The 20,002-nt window shown below is 43.8% G+C and overlaps 1 protein-coding gene across 12 annotated transcripts in view; it reads right to left on the reverse strand.

Moving 5' to 3' along the window:
- BIN1 (bridging integrator 1) overlaps positions 1 to 20,002 on the reverse strand; it is a 555,217-nt gene that overhangs the window by 346,752 nt on the left and 188,463 nt on the right. For all 12 annotated transcript variants that reach the window (XM_085646006.1, XM_085646002.1, XM_085646003.1 and 9 more), the window contains exon 3: positions 6,588 to 6,642. In XM_085646006.1, the coding sequence (XP_085502132.1) occupies positions 6,588 to 6,642 (55 nt within the window). The remainder of the gene's footprint in view (positions 1 to 6,587; positions 6,643 to 20,002) is intronic.

Raw genomic sequence — 20,002 nt, forward strand, 5'->3', positions numbered from 1 at the left:
AGGAGGGATATTAGCCTGGCTAAAGAAGGGTGACATACCCTGAAACCGGTCCCAGGATGCTTGTTTCCGGTCCAGGGAGGACCTGGCCTGGCAGTTCGGTCTGGACTGTTCCCATGATGCACAAGGTCAAGACTGATTTGCATATGTCTGGGTCCAAACTGGGGTGGCTTTGTGGGGTAAAGAACAATGGATTTAACCCAGATCTTTTGACTGGGGGAGAATGTTTGCATTGTCAGCATTCCGGCCATCATTTGTTTGTTGCAAAAAGGGATTTATGACCTCGACAGGGTCCCCGATTCACAACGGGGAAAACGTAAGGAAACTGTTAGAAGCCCTGCAGATGCCAGCACAAGTTACTGTCTTTAAGTGCTCTGTCCATTATAAAGGAAACTATTTTCTGACAATAGGTAATCGTTATGCCGACGAAGTTGCACGTTACTGTGTATTAAACGTTTGTACTTTCAATGGTGAATACACAAATGAGGGAACAGATGAAACCAACTTCAGCCTTTTGATGACAATTGCTGACACATGGGAGGAAGTGAAGAGGTTGCAAGAGTAAGTTACTGAGGAGAAACAGGAAGGTTATATCAGAGCAGGATGTGTAAAAACAGTTGAAATGGAAGACCTGTACTGCCTAACCGTGATGAGGTACTATCACGGGTCAATGGATGTAGGAAGAGAAGCCATGGTGAGGTTGTTTAGGCAGACTTGGTTTAACCCCAAGTTTCGAGCGATGGCTGAGGCATTGTATTATAGATGTGTGATTCGTCAACAAATTAACGTGGGAAAGAGAACTGCTGTTACAATGAGTCACATAGGGAGATCTGGAGGTCCTTTCAACAGAATGCAACTGGATTTCATTGAGATGCCAGTATGTAATGAATTGAGGTACATTCTAGTAGTGGTGTGCAGATTTTCACATTGGGTGGACGCCTACTCGACTAGAAGATGTGATAGTTTCACAGTAGCTAAGATGTTATTGAGGGAACTCATTCCAAGATTCAGATTTCCAACCTCTTTGGAGTCAGACTGAGGAACTCATTTTAATTATGAGGTCCTGAGCATGTTATGTACAGCGCTACAAGTGGAACAGAGATTACATTGCAAGTTTTCAGCCAGAGGCTTCAGGTATCGTGGAACAACTCAACGGCTTTTTGAAATCTAGACTTGCTAAAATGTGTGCTACAACATCTCTGAAATTGTCCGATGTTTGGCCTCTGGTGCTGATGAGTTTTCACAGTGTCCCAGATCGACAAATAGGACTATTGCCTCATGAAATAATAATGGGGAGGGCAATGCTATTGCCTGCTGTGCCTGCAAATATGCATGTAAACATCACAGATGATTTGGTGCTTGATTACTGTAAAGGATTGGCAGACGTGGTTTGTTCTGTATCTCACCAGATCAAAGTGGCACATCACCGCCACATCAGGAGCAGTGCCACGACCTTAGTCCCTGTGACTGGGTCATAGTGAAGAAGCATGTGTGGAAGACCTCTCTTGAGCCTCGTTGGCGTGGTCCATACCAGGTGATCTTGGTCACTACGACTACTGTTAAGTGTGGTAGTCTTCCAAATTGGGTCCATGCATCCCACACTCGTAGAGTTCTGTGTCCCCTTGAATGAGAAACAGCTCCTCTCCCAGAAGAGATGCCAGCTGTGGCCTAAATGCTACAGGAAGAGGTCAGACAAGCTGTAGGGGACCAGGCAGAGCCTGAGGCAGCATTTGAAAGATCGGGGTGGGGGGACTCTTGCTGAACCTGAATCCAAACTAAAAGCAGCTGATGCTGTGCTGGTGAATGAAACAGATTTTGACTCCAAAGAAGAAACTAGTGCTGTGGGACCATAAGTGGTGGTGGAAGAAAACTAGCCAAAGAATAAAGAGAGGAGAAGGTTGAAGTTATCCTCTGAAAGATCTCTTGCATCCATACCTGAAGCATCAGGTGAATCAGAATTGAGTGGAGATGAAAGGGAAGGATCAAGTCTCGGAAGATCCAAAAGATCGAGGGTGCTTTATCAGAGGCACCCTTCTCATAAGTGGACATCTCACTACTGATGACAACAAGAGTGACTTCTGGAATAATAGTGGCATTCCTTCTGAAACTTTTGGAACTTGATTTGAACTCTCTTCACATTTCCACTTCCTTACTCAACAACACTGAGCACTTTGAGAAATTTAATGTTGAATGAAACTGAATTTACCAATCTGGATCCAGAAGAGTCTCCTGTGCTTGTTGATGGATTGTCAATAATGATACTGGAGATGCTTATTAATTAACTTGGTCCTCACATTATTAGAGATGATGAATGAACTTTATTAGAGTGCTTAGAGAAGAATATCTAGGTCAGAGTGGAAAATGTGGGTTAACATTTAGAAGAACACTGGGTGGGGTTAAGGAAGCATCACGAAGATTGTATATAGTGTGAATAAAGTTGAACAAAATTAAAAATTGTTTTGTTATTTGCAACGGTAGAGACGGACAGAAAAGATTATGTAATAGTTGTAGACATAGGTTTATAATAGGTACAATATTAACCATATTAGTTATAGGTTTAATAGCACTAATTGTAGGATTAAGTTTGAGTCCAACGAAGGTCGAAGGAGAGAAAGCTACATCTGTACAGAAACCATCACACAAAGTAGGTGGAGGGTTATATTCATTAGACAGGCACAATTTATACTGACTTATCTAGAGATTTCACATTAAACCCTTACACTAATCTGTTCTAGGAGTACGTTAATATGACGGAAGCAAGGGACTTATGTTTTCGTACAGTTACCTTCTTCAGTGGGTGAGGGAATTATATACCATCACATACCATTGACACATGTTACTGTTATTGGGTTTTTATAAAGCGCGCAGGTGCCCAAAGGCATCCCGGCGCTGGCGCCTAGTATCAAGCTAGGGAAAACTAATAAGAGAAAAGCAAAGTCTTCAAGGCCTTCCTAAAAGCCAGGAGACCAGAGGAGGAATGAATGGAAAGTGGTAAAGCATTCCAAGTTTTAGAAACCCAGGATGAAACTTCGACTTCCCCAGTTAGCGTTTTTGAATCTGGGGACTGCCAGGAGCTTTGCGCTGGAGGATTGAAGAGTTCTGCTGGAAAGATACCATACTAGCTTCTGTTTGAAAATGGCAGGACCCGATTTTGGGAGGCCTTATAGGCTATACAGAGACTTTGTATTTAATTCTTTTTATGACAGGGAGCCAATGGAGGTCCATGATCACAGGTTTAATGGGACAGAATATGGGAGTTCCGAAAAGAAGTCTAGCAGCCGCATTTTGGAGGGCCTGAAGCCTGTGAAGGTGTTGCTGCTGCATGATCATGTACAGACTATTGATCGAGGACACTGCGGTTTTTCGGGCATCTAGCGATATGAAACACAGGATTTTTCGTAACATCCCTAAGACAAGAAATGCAGTGAAGGTAACTGAATTAACCTGATCTCCAGAGGTAAGTCTGTGGTCCATGATAACTGCTAAATTTCTTACTTTTGTGGCAGGGATAGGGAATGAACCCAGGTCTGTCGGCTACGAGGAGGGGACAAGAAAGACGGATTGTTACCAAACAGAACAACCGCTGTTTTGTCTTAGTTCAGTTTCAAATAATTCTGGCCCATCCAGGCACCAACTGCTAGCATGCAGTCATGGAAGTGGTTATTAACATGTGTGCCTTCCTTAGAGATGGAAACAACAATTTGCGTATCATCCGCATAGGATGTCAGCGTGAACCCAATAGATCTCATTTTTGGGGGAAACTTAGTGACATAAATGTAGAAAAGAGTTGGACTGATAAAGGACCCCTGCGTAACTCCACAAGGGAGTGGCACATGGTATTACATGTAGTTTACTGTTGAGTATTTTCTATGGTCAGGGTCATTTTCAGTATTATTATTCGGATTATGATTTTGTCTTTTCAAACGTTCAGCTGTTCAAACATTTGAACTGACATTCCAATGCTTAGGATGCAGAAACTGTTAGCAGATATTTTCCCCTGATCAAAACACTTGACACTCCTTACGCCCAAAGATACATTTTGATCTGTGTCCTTACTGACATTGAAAATAAATTCTTAGAGCAGGTAGAAGATGGATCTAGAGAAGTGAAGTGAAGATTAATGCAGTGAAAGGGGTTCATGTGACAAGTTGGTCACAGAAAGAGGTAGATCATCAAGCTGCAGGGAACACTGAAGCATTGACAACACCAAGGGAAATTATGCCTACACAATGATGAGCAAATATGATACTATTTCTGTAGGGGAAATGGAGTATGATCATACTTTTGATGTTCGAGGATTTTGGAAGTTATTTCTGGGTGGAACAGATCCTGTGATTCCTGGATTTTATGTTATTTGTGGGAGAATGCTTATTTTAAGTTGCCGTACTGTTATGTAGGAGTAGTGTTTCCAAAGAACAATTGTGATCATCCTGTGTGGGAGGTAAAACCTAGGTCTAAACAAAGTGCCACAGCTGCAGAAATAGAGGGAGATATTTTGGAGCAATAACATCAGGAGTAGGGGTGACATTGAATGACATCAAGATTAGAAAACTTTCCACTGTAGTTGATGTTTTCTACTAGTACAGCTGGATCTTTGTTGCCCGAGAATACGGAAATGGTTGCTATCAGGGATATGGTTTTGCAAAACCGTCTTGCATTAGACATTCTGCTCGCAAAAGAAGGCGGAGTCTGCTGGATGTTAAAAGTCCAACAGTGTTATACTTGCGGCCCAGACAAAAGTAAATACTTACAGAAGTTCAAAAGGAATATTACTGACTTACAGTATGAAGTGAGTGGATTGGCAGCAGAAGGTGTTTGGACTCGGTTGGACATGGATTTAGTGCTGTAGGTAGATGGTTTGCAGATTTGGGAAGTGGTATAGTGGGTTCTATTTTGAGACTGTAGTTGAATACTACACTTTGTGCAGGGATTGTGGGTGTGAAGGTGTACCGGAGATACAAGGAGCAAAAAGGAATATCATGAAAAAGAGAGGGCTTGACGCAGGAAAGGAAACAGAACTAATATTTAAATGAGATGAAGCATCTGGAGGAGTTCAAGAGAACAGCAATTGCCACAACAAAGGTTTAACTTGGTTAATCTGATAAGATCAAGAGATAAGAGATTCTGTGTTGGCTTGATTCTCCATCAGAGGTGTGATTGGATAAGTGTAATCATGATCCCATCTGCGACATCGTAAGAGTGCATCATATTCATGTGTAGTTAGCACTTGAATATATTCTGCTTAATTAACATTACTAATGGGAGTGGAGTATTGCATATTTAAAGTATTCCACATGAAATTATTGTATATAGAACGTGATCAATAAAGGTTAATGTGAATCTTACATATTAATGTGACAGGATAAGTTAATATAAATGTATCCTATTGTGAGGTTATTAAATTTGAATATGTGTAAACTAATGTTTAAACATTTATACGTGTAACAAGAATCCATTTCATGTAGGTGAACTTAGAATGACATCTTTGCAATTCTTTACAATTTATACATGTATTAAGGAGCTGTAGTTATTATGTGTGTAGAAATGCGCACATATTCTGTAACCCTGTGCACCACTAAAATTGTCGAGTAGGCCCGAGAAACCGCTTGGTCTATGCTCACGGTTAGAGTTTAACACGTAATGCGTATTTAACCTTCTATGTAGAATGTATGTACTTGTATTTTGTTTCCACTGCATGTATGGAGAGAGAGAGCCTCATTAGTTAGCATAGCCGGGCATAGTTTTCTTTAGATAGCAAGGTATGGAATACGAAGTTGGCAAGGAGAAGCGCTAACGAGCAAGGAGTTCTCATGGGAGAGGAGAGTAATGACCAAGGATGAGCGAAGTTGCAACTTATCGATGTGGGAAAGGTGGTGAAAGTATCCAATTGTACTCGAGCTATGGAAATTCACCAGCAAAGATCACATGGGGCTGTCTACTCTGACTGCAATTGATATTTTATGCTGGACGAAGCAAGGAAAGGGAGAGTCATCTTCAGTTTTCACATGGAGCAGACCTGTGCTCCAGCTTGTGTGGCTTTATGCTACTTGACCCATGGTTGGAGTGCCTTCTACTGAAGACTTCGACAGCTGACACCTTTCGGATTTCACCCGTACCGAATGCTTCTTAGCTTAGGGTTGCCTCTTTTAAGGTAGAGTAAGGAGAGATAGCTTGCTCATGCCTACTTTGGAGAATCAACAGATGAAATTTAATACACCATTCTTTTTTTCTGATCGTCTGCATCATCGTCATAGAGCAAGTCATCTGCTTTGTATTATTTAGGGTAAATCTCTTCAAGAGATTTGTTCTTATCTTGGTCTTTCTGTACTTTTATCAGATTACGTTGACATTGGTCTACATTGATTTGTTTCTAAATTTATAATTATACCCTACCAAACCCAAATTAGGTAGTGGAGCGGATTATTGTATGAACACATTGGTTTCACTAAAATGAGATGTTATCATGTGATAGTTTTCTCCCTTTACCTCTTATGCTGTTAGAAAGGTTGCACCTCTGGAGATAAATGTTTGACTGGCCTAAGCTCCAACACACTATTGATGAGCTGGTGGATGCTAAGGGTAGACCTTACCTTTCACAGAAGTCAAGTAGGTCCTCAGGTCCTTCTGAAGCTTGCTTCCTTCCGTCTAAGAACAACAAAAGACAGCAGAAATCATTTTATATGTTGCGGTTGCTCGGATGGTTTCAAATTCAGCCCATTTTTGCTCATTATATACAATGGGAGTAACAGAGTGGAGGCAGGGTGCCTCTACAACAAAGTAATTAAGTCTTAACCAGTTCCATATCTTAAACTAGGAACACAAAATCAACCAGTAAACAACCAAACACACGGAGAAGATGCTGTTGCACATCTCCATCAATGACACATCACCTATCCCTGATTAATGCTGGTGACTTTTCCAATGGAATCACATTCTACATGCTACACCTCAAACCACCAACTCTGAGACTACATCATGATTTCCTAACCTACAGCACACCTAAGGCATTGCAGCATTTCCAACAGGAGCAGGGCAGCGCCAATAATAGTGCAACATGCTGCCATAGAGGCGGAGATATAACCTCAGCCTATTATTTTTGCAGCACAGTTCATTCTCAGGCAATATGTCGATTCATCATGTAGGTAAAGACAACATAAAACACACAACTCAAGCTTTTTAACAAGGGTCTCACAAAGAACAAGTCACATAAACTGAGATAAATAGACATTTCAGATGCATGGATTTGGCCAGATAATTTTCATATGAAAAGACAGACTGCACAAATATCTTTTTCAAAAACACAGGGCCAAATTATGAAACTTTTAGCAGTCGCAAACTCTTTGGTTCACAAAATTTATAGGTTTACCACCAGTAAGATGTTCCATTTTAGGAGTTTTAAAACTTTTACACAGTCCTAAAATAGACTTGGATATGGTTTACAAATCACGATTTGGAAGGTGTGAGTTGTGGCCATCTCTTCCAAACAGGGATTTGTTAACCTATGTGTTAGACCTGGCCCTCTCTACAGGGTCATCCCAAAACGTTTGCCTTTGCCCTCCACTTTCTGCTGAATTCGTTTTTGTTGGCTTTAGGACTCTGCGCCATTTACCACTGCTAAAGTGCTTGTGCTCTCTCCTTAAAACATGGTAAGAAAGGCTTATACCTAACCGGCACATTTAATTTACTTATAGGTCCCCAGTAATATGGCACTACCTGTGTCCAGGGACTGTAAATTTAATGCTAATAGTGGGCCTGCAGTTCCGATCGTGCCACCCACTTAAGTAGCACCTTAAACATGTCTCAGTCCTGCCATTGCAGCCTTAGTATGTGCAGTTTTAAACTGAGATTATCGACCAGTCAAAGTAAGCCTTTTCCCAGACGAGGTGAAGTTGGATTTTAAATTACAATTTTGAAAATGCCACTTTTAGAAAGTTAGCATTTTTATGCCGTAGGCATTTGGTATCTGCAAGCCTGTCTCAGGGGCACATCACTGGGTGTAGTTGACAGTTGGACTTTATGTTTTCCTCCTAGACAGCTGCACACCATGGGGAGTTAGGGGTGACTGAATGGGCCATCACTGGCTTGCTGGGAGGGAGGGAGGGAGGAAGGAGCTGGACCCACCTTCGCTTACACTTGAATAGGCTGTGTCCTGTCTCCAAACAAAGGGCTGTATATGCCGTGTAATTAGTCTAGAGCCAGGAAGGCAGGGCACCTGTGCACTTCGAAGGCATGCCTCTAGAAGCATGTCCCCACTTCAAAGGCACAACTGGGTATAAATACTGGACCTCACATACCAACTCTTCAGTACACAGTTGGACCTGTGGATACTCTGCCAGGAAGAAGGAATGCTTTGCTGCTGAAAGGACTGCCATTCTGCTGGACTGCTGCTCTGAAGGGATGGCTGCCCTAGTTTGCTGACCTGCTGCCTTCTTGCCTTGGTGAGATGAAAACTGGACCTGCAACTTCACCCTTGAACCCAGGACACCAGAGTGACTCCAAGAGTAAGTCTGCTGGCCTCCTGAACTGAGCCTCAGGGAAATAAAAGGCTCCCCAATATTCTGCACCAGTACCTAGACCCAGCTACAGGGAGTTCCTGATCCCCAAGTGGTGCTCCTCAGGTCCTTGACCCCTGGTGAGGCTCAGGGAGCTAAATTCAAGCTTGTGTGCTGATTCCAACTGTGAACAGACTGTTTACATGGAACCTCGCTGCTCACACCACGCTTCAAAGCAAAACTCCAGCAGCCCCCTCTTTGCGCTACAGCATTGATGGCTAGCAGTGAACTTCCAAAGCGAAACTCCAGCAACGCCCGTCCGCAATGCCTACATGGCTCTTTGTGCTATGCCAACAGCCTCCTGCGACGTTCTCCCTGCTTCTTGTGGCCCCCCCCTCCATCGCAATTAGGACTCTTAGCACGGACTTGAGAAGGTAAACTTCAGCGGACTTAATCTGGTGATTGTAGCTGACCTGCGCTCTATCGCAGACGGCCTTTGACCCAGTCCACCGCGAAGTTTGCGTTTGATGCTTTTTGACACAATTTTCTCTAAAATATTTACAAATTCATAACTAAGGTTCCATTGATTGGATTTTTGTCATTTTGGTCTTGTTTAAATTTAGTAAATTTTACTCTATTTGCTTAACTTGGTGTGGGACTCTTTGTGTGGTGGTTTTTACTTTATTACTATTTGAAGTGTTGCACAAATGCTTTACACATTGCCTCTACGTTAGGCCTGCCTGCTCTGTGCCAAGTTACCAGAGGGTTGAGCACAGGTTAATTTAGTGTTGGCTTGTGCCTCTCCCAGGCAAGGATTGCGGTTGCTGCTTGACCAGGACTCACACCCAAGTCAACCAGTAACCCACTATCTCACACTATGGAATTCCAGTTGCAAACCATTGATAAGTTACCAACTCCCAAGATGAAGTGTTAACTTATTTGCAAAACGAAAATGGTCATCTTTGAACCATTTTTTCTTTGTGAATTGGAGTACCCATTTCGGGGGAATAGATAGTGACCAGGAGTAAACTTTCAAAAAATAAAGAAAATTTAAAGAAAAGTTTTCTTTTTTGAAAAGCAATCACAGGGATGGTGTCCGCTGACTGTTGCAGGTCAGCGTCCCTGTGATTGGGACCAATCCTAATGAGTCAAAAATTGACACCTGCCTAAGGAATATTCATTAGGCATGGCAGTCTGTATCTTACACCATGGGACCTACACTGTCAATATATGATCTGACCATGGTGGATCATAGGCAGTACTAGCACTTCTTCTCACTGTAACACTCATTGTATCTGGCATTAAATGCTCTTAAATGTAATTAAATAAAAAGGCCAAGCAGTCAATTTGATTTTCGAATGAAACTGCTTTTTTCAAACAAGCAGTGGTAAAACTAATAAGTTTGCCTTGGCAAGCATGTCTTCTTTATTCATTTTTTTCCAAGCATATTCAAATGAATAAAAAAAAAAGAATGTGTGTGTAGGGCGCTGCCAGGCCCCAAGCATAAGGAAAAAAAGAAGGCAGGAGAGATTGCCTCCCCAGTTACGACATTAAAATGCAACAGTTTTATGTGAATGTGCATATTGGACCAGGCAAAATACGGTCACTCGCTGTGCAAGAGAGCCAATCACAGAAGAAAGCAAGCCTCTGCCCTATGTTATATGCGGTGATGGGCAGAATAAAGATTTGAATGACACTACAACTGACCAATTGATGGAGAGGGCTGAGACAAAACTGACATAGGCATGTATTTGTGTAATTTTATTGATTTATTTTGTTAATACATAAGGCTAGTGAGACGACTAAAGAGGTCTTACTAGGCCAGACCTTAAATAAATGGTGGATTCACAAATCAATTTTAAGACACCAGAACAAGACCCAAATGCATGCCTTCTTTTAAGAAGTTGCCTTTCCTGCATTCATTTGCATCAGGGATTTGGCACTTTAAGGGTAGGTAGACATGTAATCAGAAATTTCCTGCAGGTCTCGGGTCCTAGACGACAGATATATTAGCAGCCAAATCACTGCCACAGATTGGGCATTGGATAGTTGAATCTGAATGATACCTGGGGAAACAAATTCCCAGTAAATGTGGACTGACTGTCAAAGTGCTCAACTTGGGGAGCACCAAGCTCCTGGGTAACGTGTTTTTACATTTTTATTACGGGGACGTCAAGAGAGTCACTAGACGTCAGAATACAATCATGGCTGGTCCCCCAACATTCGTAAAGAGCTGCTGGATAAAGCTTGGACACAATTATCTGTGTGTATTTAGGACTGCCCAGACAGTGACTGGATAAACCGCTTTCTCTATGCATTTTTGCATTTTCATGAAACAGGAGATGAACTTGTGATGAACCTTAGAGATTGTACAATGACTGCCAATCTAGGTGAGTCTTCTCTGCCCAACAAGGCATCAGATCTAATAGAGTACTTTGGCCAATTAGGATATGTAATATCTGAAACAGAACTCTTTTACAATATAATGTAAACCAATTCCCTATTTTTAATATCTGATCTTTGAAGAAGAATCTTAAAACACAGCAAAATGTTTCCATAAATGGTATCAAATTCATGGCTAATATCATTAATTAAATATTTACTTGGGGAGAAAATAAGGCTAATTTGTTAGCTATTGGCTATGTTTATCTTATTTTCCCAAGATCATTGTCAAATAAAAGAAAAAATGTAGGTGGTGGGTTGTTTTCTGCGATGTATCTGTTCTTACGTTAAGTAACATTTGCAACTATTAGAGTCCAGGCCTAAACCGTTTGTATTTCAATTCCAGGTTTCCCTGTGAATAAGGAGGAGTAATATACTGAAATCCTAAAGCTGGAACGGGAATCAACAGCATAAGTGCATTCGTTTAAATAGAATAAAAAGGTTCTGGGGAGTCAGAACACATCAGACATTGCAGCAGCAATGTTAGTTTAAAGAGAGGTCTTGCACATATAAGTAAGCAGAGCTGGCTTTTTAATTGGAGATCGCATACACAAGCACACATTTAACCAAATGCCTATGCTCGGTCTATGGTAAAGGGATATTCTTGTGCGTAATACTTCCCATTATTTTACTGTATTTCTGGAGTAATATATGGAGATTTCTGGCTAATCTACAATTTAAAAAATGACGTTCCCACAGTCAACGTTTAATTATTTAAGTGTCACAAAAAAAAAAGACATCTCCAAAAAGCAAACTCCATTCAGTTAGTCAAGAGCAATCCTTAGGTTTAGAATGTTGTTGCCAATGACAGAGGCTTATGCAGGAGTCAATAGTTCCTTCACAAAGGCCTGGCTATTCAGTGTGAGAATACGCTAGGGTTATTCAGTCTTTATGTTTTTTCTCTCTCTCCACACTCATGGAGGCATACCTTGGTTGGATGGCAAAGAAAAATCCACTGCTTCACGAAGTGCAGGAAAATTTAGAGATGCAATTTCCACCACCATACACCACTATCTCAGGTGGATTTAACACCTCTGCCAGAAAAACAAATATTTTCCATTTCCACCCAATTCTAAACCAGGTACATAATCTTTTATCAGAGGTCTTTGAGGAAAAAGCGATCAACTCGGCAAACTAAGATCGGTACCTTATACAAAAACCGGGACAGGGACAAGCAATGTCAGTCCTTGGTGGACATATCTAATTTATAGTGGTCCCTCCTCAGATTATGCAATTTACTGAATGAGAGGAAGAATATTTTTAGAATACTTTTATGATAAACAACCCCTTCTGACAGCAGACACCTGGCTTATCACCCTTCTAATACTAATTCGGACACAGAGTTTAGCATTTGCCATAATTGTAGCTCCTGAGTTCTAGTATTGTGTCATAGTTCCCTACATAAAGCGGGTATCCATCCCCATACATACATACATACAACCTGCAGGAAGACATATTTACTTGGTCAAATGCCTTCTCAGCATCAAAAGTAGGTAAGACGGCTTCTTTGCCTCCCTTCCCAGCTGTGCCAATGATTTGCAGTATTTACTATATCTTGTTGCATTCTTCTCTCCCAGTATGAAACCTGTTCCAGTAGGGAGGGTCATATGCAGCAGCAATCTATCCAGTCTGAGCACCAGTATTTTGTTTGAGACCTTGATTGGTCTTTTCAATGATTTATTTTTGATTTATATTATTGAAACGAAAACCATGCCATCCACTTTGCGTGCCCACGTTATACTTCGGCCTGCATTGTACTCGTGCTTATGACATATTCAGCCTCCTTTTCATACTGGTGCTTGTAAGCAAGGATTCGCTAGCTCAGTGTTGGAAAAATGTACAATATGTTTATCTTTTTAAGGTTTTTAGTGAGGTTTTTAGTGAAGTTCAATAGTGAAGTATTGTGGGAGGGGTTAACATTGCATGCTCAAACTCAGGAGGGCAAAACTCGCTCTCACCGACTGCTATGTGATACGATTTCTTTAATAAACATGTTTTAGACTTCCAGTAGCTGTGAGGACATTGAATTATATTTCATATGGCCAACAGTTCTGTGTCTAGATTGAGCAGAGATGGGTCTGTAGGATTGGCATTTGGTCGGGTTCTGCCTGGTTATGACTTGTACAGGCTTCCGTCATAGTTTGGTTCAGAGAGGAAAAAGAATTAGGTTTAAGATATCCAGAAACAACGGGGCACATGTTTTGTAAAACTGTGTATAAAAGCCAACTGGGCCCTGGGTTCTCTCCAATTTTAAATTCTTTTGATCTTAAGACTTCTTACCTTGTTTTTTGGAAGGCCAAGGTGTTCTGAATTCTCCTCCGATAGAGATGATGCAGCACAGGGAACTGCCTTCACAACGTGGGCAGAGCCATGCGCACAGTTTCCCCACAAGCGCACTGGCCTTAACCACGCATATTCCTTAACCACGGATATGCGTGGTTAAGGCAGTACGTGGTCAGGATGCATGGATATGCGGGCATTGGAAGAGGAAGGATTGGGAGAGGACACGGACTGGTAAGTGGAGCTGGAGCCGTTTTTTTTCTAGGTTTGAGGTGGGGATAGTTTTCAGGGCTCGGCGGGGGAGTGGTCATGGTGTGTGTATAGGACAAGGGCCAAGGTTTTAGGACTCAGAGCGGGGGGGGGGTCGTGGTAGTTTTAGGGGTGGGGCCATTTTAGGGCTCGGGCGGGCTGTTTATAGGGCAGGGGCCAGAGTTTTAGGGGTAAGGGCGGTGGGGCTTGGATGCGAACTTTACCACACATCCCTTTACCAATCATGCCTTTGGCACAAAATTGCATGGTAAAGGCATGCGTGGTAAAGGCATGCGTTTTTCAGAAGCATTCGTTCTTTGGGCAGCATAGTAGAGGCACGCGTGGTTTAGCCATGCGTGCCTCTGTCATACACCCGGAATAGCACTATTTACCAAGCAGTGTTGCCTATGGGACACATCACTTGATTCAGCTGAGTGCAGATAAGCGGTGAAAGAGTGGAAGCATGTCTGCCGGTCTTCTACAGAGACTGCTGTCCAAGAGGAATCCATCTGAATCTCTTCAATGAAAGTCTGGCTTGAGATTTCTGTCCTACAATAAGGCTACAATTTTGGGAGGACCTCCTTTCTCAGCAACGGGGCAGGATCCTCCACAACATATACCTGCTCACATGAAGGTTAAACAGTCACAATTGACTACACTCGATTTGCCGTCAGAAGTGCTCAATACCATCCTCTCCATCAGACGTCCTTCTATGAAATCCATCTGTGCTAGGCACTGTGACAAATGTGTAATCTGGAGTGGTACCCAAGACAGTGACCTCATACAAGCGAATCTCACAGACATCCTTTTGTTCGTTTGGTCTTTAACCCAGCAACACCTTGCACTGTAAAATTTGTCAGCCCTTTTGGTTTTCCTTGTTCAAATCGCCAGTTGTAATGAAGTTTGTCACAAGTTTGACACACAGGTTCCCGTTGAACCAGTTTGTGATGCCCCTGTGGGACCTTCACTTGGTCTTGACATTCCACGTGTATGCCCTTCTAGTTTATGCACTGCTGCTTGCTGTGTCTCTTGACTTTGAAACCTATCTTCTTCATTGTAATTACATCATCTCGTTATGTGAATGAACTGCAGACATTTTCAGTGCAACCAACCTACACCACCATCATTCCAGACAAAATGGAGCGGAGGACTCTGGCTTCCTTGTTGCGCAAGGTTTTGACTCAGTCAGTAGACTCGCGGTCAGCGGATCATTTTAATGAAATTCATTGCTTTCCTCTTGTCTCCTGAAAGAGGAGTAAAGTCTCCATTGGTTGGATATGAAAAGGGTTTTGAATTTTTACTTCGATTCTACCAAGGACCAACAACTGTTCAATCAAATTTTTGGGTGGGTGGAGGGGGTTAAGCAAAACAAGAAAGGCTGTGCAGTAGAGTACCAAGTCTAAGTGGCTAGACATCGCCATTAAAATCTTCTATGTACTAGCCGAGAATCAGCCCTCAGAAGGTAGAGAGCTTATTCTGCCAGGGCCAAGGCCATTGCCTTGGTGCTTGCGATGCCGGTCCTTGATATGTGCAAAGCTGTGACAGGGGCATCAGCTCATACATTTGCAAAGCACTATTACCCCGACAGCCAATTGCGAAAGAAGGGCCACTTCATCCATTCGCTTCTGAATGACTTTTTGGTTTAAGTAAACTGCTCAAACCCTGCATTTCTGGAAGATACCGATTTAGTACCTATTCTAATGGAAGGATATGAGGTTAGAAGTATTTATCAGAATACCAAGTTACTTACCTTCATTAACACTCTTTCTGGTGGATACTCTAAATACGGATTCCTCACTGCCATCCCACATGCCCCTTCTATGGAGTGGCCTCTTTTTAACGTCTAAAAATGGTGCAAAATCAGTGATTAACCCCTTCAGCGCGGCGCGGATTACCGCGCCGTGCTGAAGGTTCCGTGCACGGGCAGGGCCGTGACGGAGCGGTTCCGTCATGCGCACAGCGCGACCGACGCGCATGACGGAACCGCTCTGTCACAAGCATCGAAGGGGTTAATATACTGTAATCAACAACTGTTTTAATTAACCACATTTAAGGGTGCGAAAAGTGAAATAACAAGAACTGACGTCAGTGCGGAGGAGTGGCACTTATATGCAGCTTCACTCCACCACGTCTAGGGGTGTATGACATCAACGCAGAGGCATACAAAACCAGTGTGTGGGAGCACTGCAGGAAAATTCTCCGGATCCAGATTGGCACCTGGGGGATATTCCACAATGAGAAATCTGCAGTTTCATAAAGTATCAAAAGGTAAGCAACTTTTTTTTCTGCATCTAGGAAGGTAAAGCCAACCACACTTTAGAACTTAAATCAGAGCTCCCTTATGCCATACCTTCTCCAATGTATATAGTCTCTTAGAGAAAGTGTCCGACACTAGATCATGCTTTCTTCCACAGGCAACACCTCCATTGATCACCACCACTCCTGCTAGATCATTCACTTCAGCTAGTCCAGCTAGCTTCCTAAAGGTCGTTGATGGTCTTATCAAAAGACCATGCTGCCTAAAACAGGCCACATTTCCTGCTCCTGACACTGGACTTATCAGGCACCTCATGTCCTGAAGAAACATCTCATTCACTGAACCCATATTCCTCTCAGCAGGCCCATTCTCCTTGCATAGTCCATTACACTGAAAGGAGAGGAGTTCAGCACAAGTTCATATTCTGACTTTTGGGACAGTCTGCAATGTTTCGCTGGCCATGTCCAATAATGCAGGTGATTAGCTGCCAAACTGACAGAGCGCATTTATGGAATCCAGTACCATGCTGGCAGAAAAAAAACATTTCCTCATCAAAAGCATCAAACATTTCAGATGCTCTCTCTATGGGATTGGCTGGGAATGAGGTATGGTTCACCTCACTAGTTAAAGACTGTACCGCAAGACTTTCTGGAGTTGGTGCTTGGTGAGAAAACTTGGATCACAAGGCAGAAGACTATGTCACCTGGCTACTTTCCAACTAATGGGCAGACAAGTACATGGTTTCAACCAGGTAGCCATCAAGGCATCGGTGAAGGCATTACTGAATGGCGCAAGGGCTCCAATGTCGCAAGCCCAGGTTTTAGAATGTCCGTTAAACCAATAGTCCTAGTCTCAATGGAGGCTGGCTGTACATATATTACAGCAGCTGCCCTTCGACCCACCACTGCAAATGAGTCAAGCTCTGTTTAATGTGAGGTGTCAAGCCTTCTGGCATTTTGCAGGTCAAGGAGTAAGGCACCATCAGTACAATAAGGGGGTGGGGGAACAAGCAATCCCACTCACTATCATAATCAGTATCTAGTGGTGCACCCTTATTGTGGCAAATGATCAGAGTCTGAACCAAGAAGAAAATAGAGTCTCTGCTGATAGTTGCATCCCAGTTCATGCATCATGTTCGAGTTAGGATGTATGATCACTGCTTGCGCTTTGGTGACTTGGCAGTGTGACGTCAGTTGAGCTCAGGACATCAGCTCTCAATCTGACATGGGTGTCAAAGACCACTGGTGGAGTCTGTTTCGGAGTTAGGGTGACAGGGACCAAAGGGGATCTCAGGGCCAGAGCAGAACTCTGTACCAGAGATAGTTCCAGCCCAGTAATGAATCCCAGGAGAATATACGGTGCTGGGAGAGGCGTGCCAGCAGTAGCCCGACTGGAGAACTCTGCAGTTCCATAGGGCCTGAAGGCACGCCAGAGAAAGCATGAAGGCCATTAAATATTTGCAGTATGGACTCCTTGTAGGTCTCGATTTGCTAAAGAATTGACGATGGCTGGCGTACTTGAGGCTTGTTGGGGCCATCTGAGATATCAATTCCGTGGCCATTGAATTTGAGAAAGTGAGACTCAAATCTTCGCTTAAAAACGAGAGTGGAAAGATAAGGTCAAGTCCAGCTTTAACATTTGCGTCTGGACTTCGACTTACATTAAGAGTTTGCACAGGCAGTGGAGTGGTCATGGGAACATCACCAGGTCCGGGACGTGGAGCTGGACCTGTTCAAGTCCATGACCTTTCATGTTCAGCGATGTATAGCTTTGCCCTCCAGTCTTGAATCGCCTTTGTTAGGATGCAGTTGTCACATGACTGAGCTGTGGTGGGAGCCCAGACAGCAATGGTATACGTCATGGGGACCCATGTCCGTTATCTGCTTCCTGCAGTTGTAGGATGGATTGAATCCTGTCGTTTTTCGATGAGGCATCGTTCCCTGGAACACTGTCAAAGTTCTTCTTAATCTTTGGAAGACTGAAAACGGTGGAAGCAGAGCTCTGGAGCCACACTGGAATGAGAGCAAAAGAAAGCAACAGACAGGGTACAGAAGTGGCACTTACATGCGGCCCTTCTGTCACTTCCACAGAGGTTTGGAGTCGGAACAGACCAATACGATGCCACCTGTTGGCACACAAGCATTTATAGAAAATTTTCCAGCTCCAGTTCGACAACTGCAGGATATTCTAAGGTGAGAAACCTGTGGTTTGCAGTATATATCAGAAACTAATGCAATGTCAGAACTACAGCTATCCAATTGTGCCTATGTAATTGCAAGCTTCTTCTGTTGATACTCAGGCCACGGTTATGTAATATGCCCCTGCTGCTACCATAAGCATCAGTCTGTGCATCTGCCACAGAATTCCCTGCCCTATATAAAGTGCCCCATCCAGGGCCAAGTCGGGGGGGGGGGGGGTACTGTCTGGTGATTAGTGTACCTCTAGCACCAGGCGCGCAACGCCCATTGGGCTCAAAGGGCTTCAAACCCCCACCCCGTCGTGTGTGTCAGCCCGGCTGAGACAGCTTCCCGGGCACACACACAGCCGCACCCGAGCACTTAACAGGTCTTTAAAAGACCATTTGCTTACAATGGGGCTTTTGTTGGTTTTTCAGCCCTCCTTAGAGCCCCTGCATCTCCACTCTGCCCTTTGCTGGAAGTTAGCTTCCCAAAAATGTTTTCTTAGCCCCAACCCCTCCGAAAATTGCCTCTTGTTACGCCTCTGTCTAGCACATTGTTTTTGAGGCGTCAGATTTACAAACTAAAAACAAACTACATTGACAGTTCGCCTACACAAAAATATCCTGTCAATCACATTTACGCCTTCCTACTAACGTAGCATATAATACATTCACGTTGCATAGAAGCACAGTTTACACCCCTAGAACTATGTAACCACAGCGCGCATTTCTACACATAAACCAATGTAAGCATAATACCGTTATTTTAAAAGGCGTCACAGTAAGGAAACGCTGGTGCGGCTCTGCCTGAACGCGGCGGAGCAGGATTAAGCATGTTATCCCCGGCTGCAGTCGTCATGAGCAGGGCTCGCCTAAAGCCGATTCAAGCCTCGGGCTCAGAGAGAGCACAAAACCACGGCTAATTTTATCCGATGCAATTAGAAATAGGACGTGTCGAGGTAAAACCTCTCTGTGCCTGTTCATGGAGTGTGTGTGTGCGGTCACTGGCTTCTCTTCTCCGGAGAGCAGGGGGGTGGAGAGCTGTGACCCGATATTCACCTGGGTCCGACGGGCGTGGCTTTAAGACTGGAAATCTCTTAAACAATGAAAGCGTCCACATTCTAGACGCCCTCTACCCGCTCTCTGAATGCCAGTTATCAGGGAGCTTCACTGGTGAGCACAGGAAGGAGGGAGGCAGGCACCTGTGTGTGTGTGTGTGAGAGACCGCGTGCCAGCACGTTGTACAAACGTTTTTATTTGTCAATTACCGTAATCGGTCTAATAGTTTCCTTAACACTTATGAGCGTTGTTGCGCAATGCATTGCTGGACATTGGGATTTATACCAGATATACAAGATCATTACCCAGAAGGCATCAGTGGGACCACGGCTCTGGAACCACCAGTCCACTGAGCTCTGAGTGATATTCTCGCCACATGCGTTTAACAACAATCTGCAGCTCTAACAAGGATGCCACGAATTCACGAAACTACTCTTGCTTTAGAGAACGCGCATCTCACCAATACAGTAATCACTCATCTGTGTGTTGGATACTGCCTGATCATGGAAGACGCAGAGAGAGGCCTGCAACTCTAAGCGTGTCGTGGGAAACTCGCAAGCATGCCCTGGGAATGCACAGGGATTGGTATTTCAGGGTTCACACATCTCCAGGGTCGGGCTGCACAGAGGTGGGTACTTCAGGGTTCACACATCTCCAGGGTCGGGCTGCACAGAGGTGGGTATTTCAGGGTTCACACATATCCAGGGTCGCGCTGCACAGAGGTGGGTATTTCAGGGTTCACACATCTCCAGGGTCGGGCTGCACAGAGGTGGGTACTTCAGGGTTCACACATCTCCAGGGTCGCGCTGCACAGAGGTGGGTATTTCAGTGTTCTCACATCACCAGGGTCGGGCTGCACAGAGGTGGGTATTTCAGGGTTCACACATCTCCAGGGTCGGGCTGCACAGAGGTGGGTATTTCAGGGTTCACACATCTCCAGGGTCGGGCTGCACAGAGGTGGGTATTTCAGGGTTCACACATCTCCAGGGTCGGGCTGCACAGAGGTGGGTATTTCAGGGTTCACACATATCCAGGGTCGGGCTGCAC

Source organism: Triturus cristatus, chromosome 3_1, assembly GCF_964204655.1.
Source record: "Triturus cristatus chromosome 3_1, aTriCri1.1, whole genome shotgun sequence".
Lineage (NCBI taxonomy): Eukaryota > Metazoa > Chordata > Amphibia > Caudata > Salamandridae > Triturus > Triturus cristatus.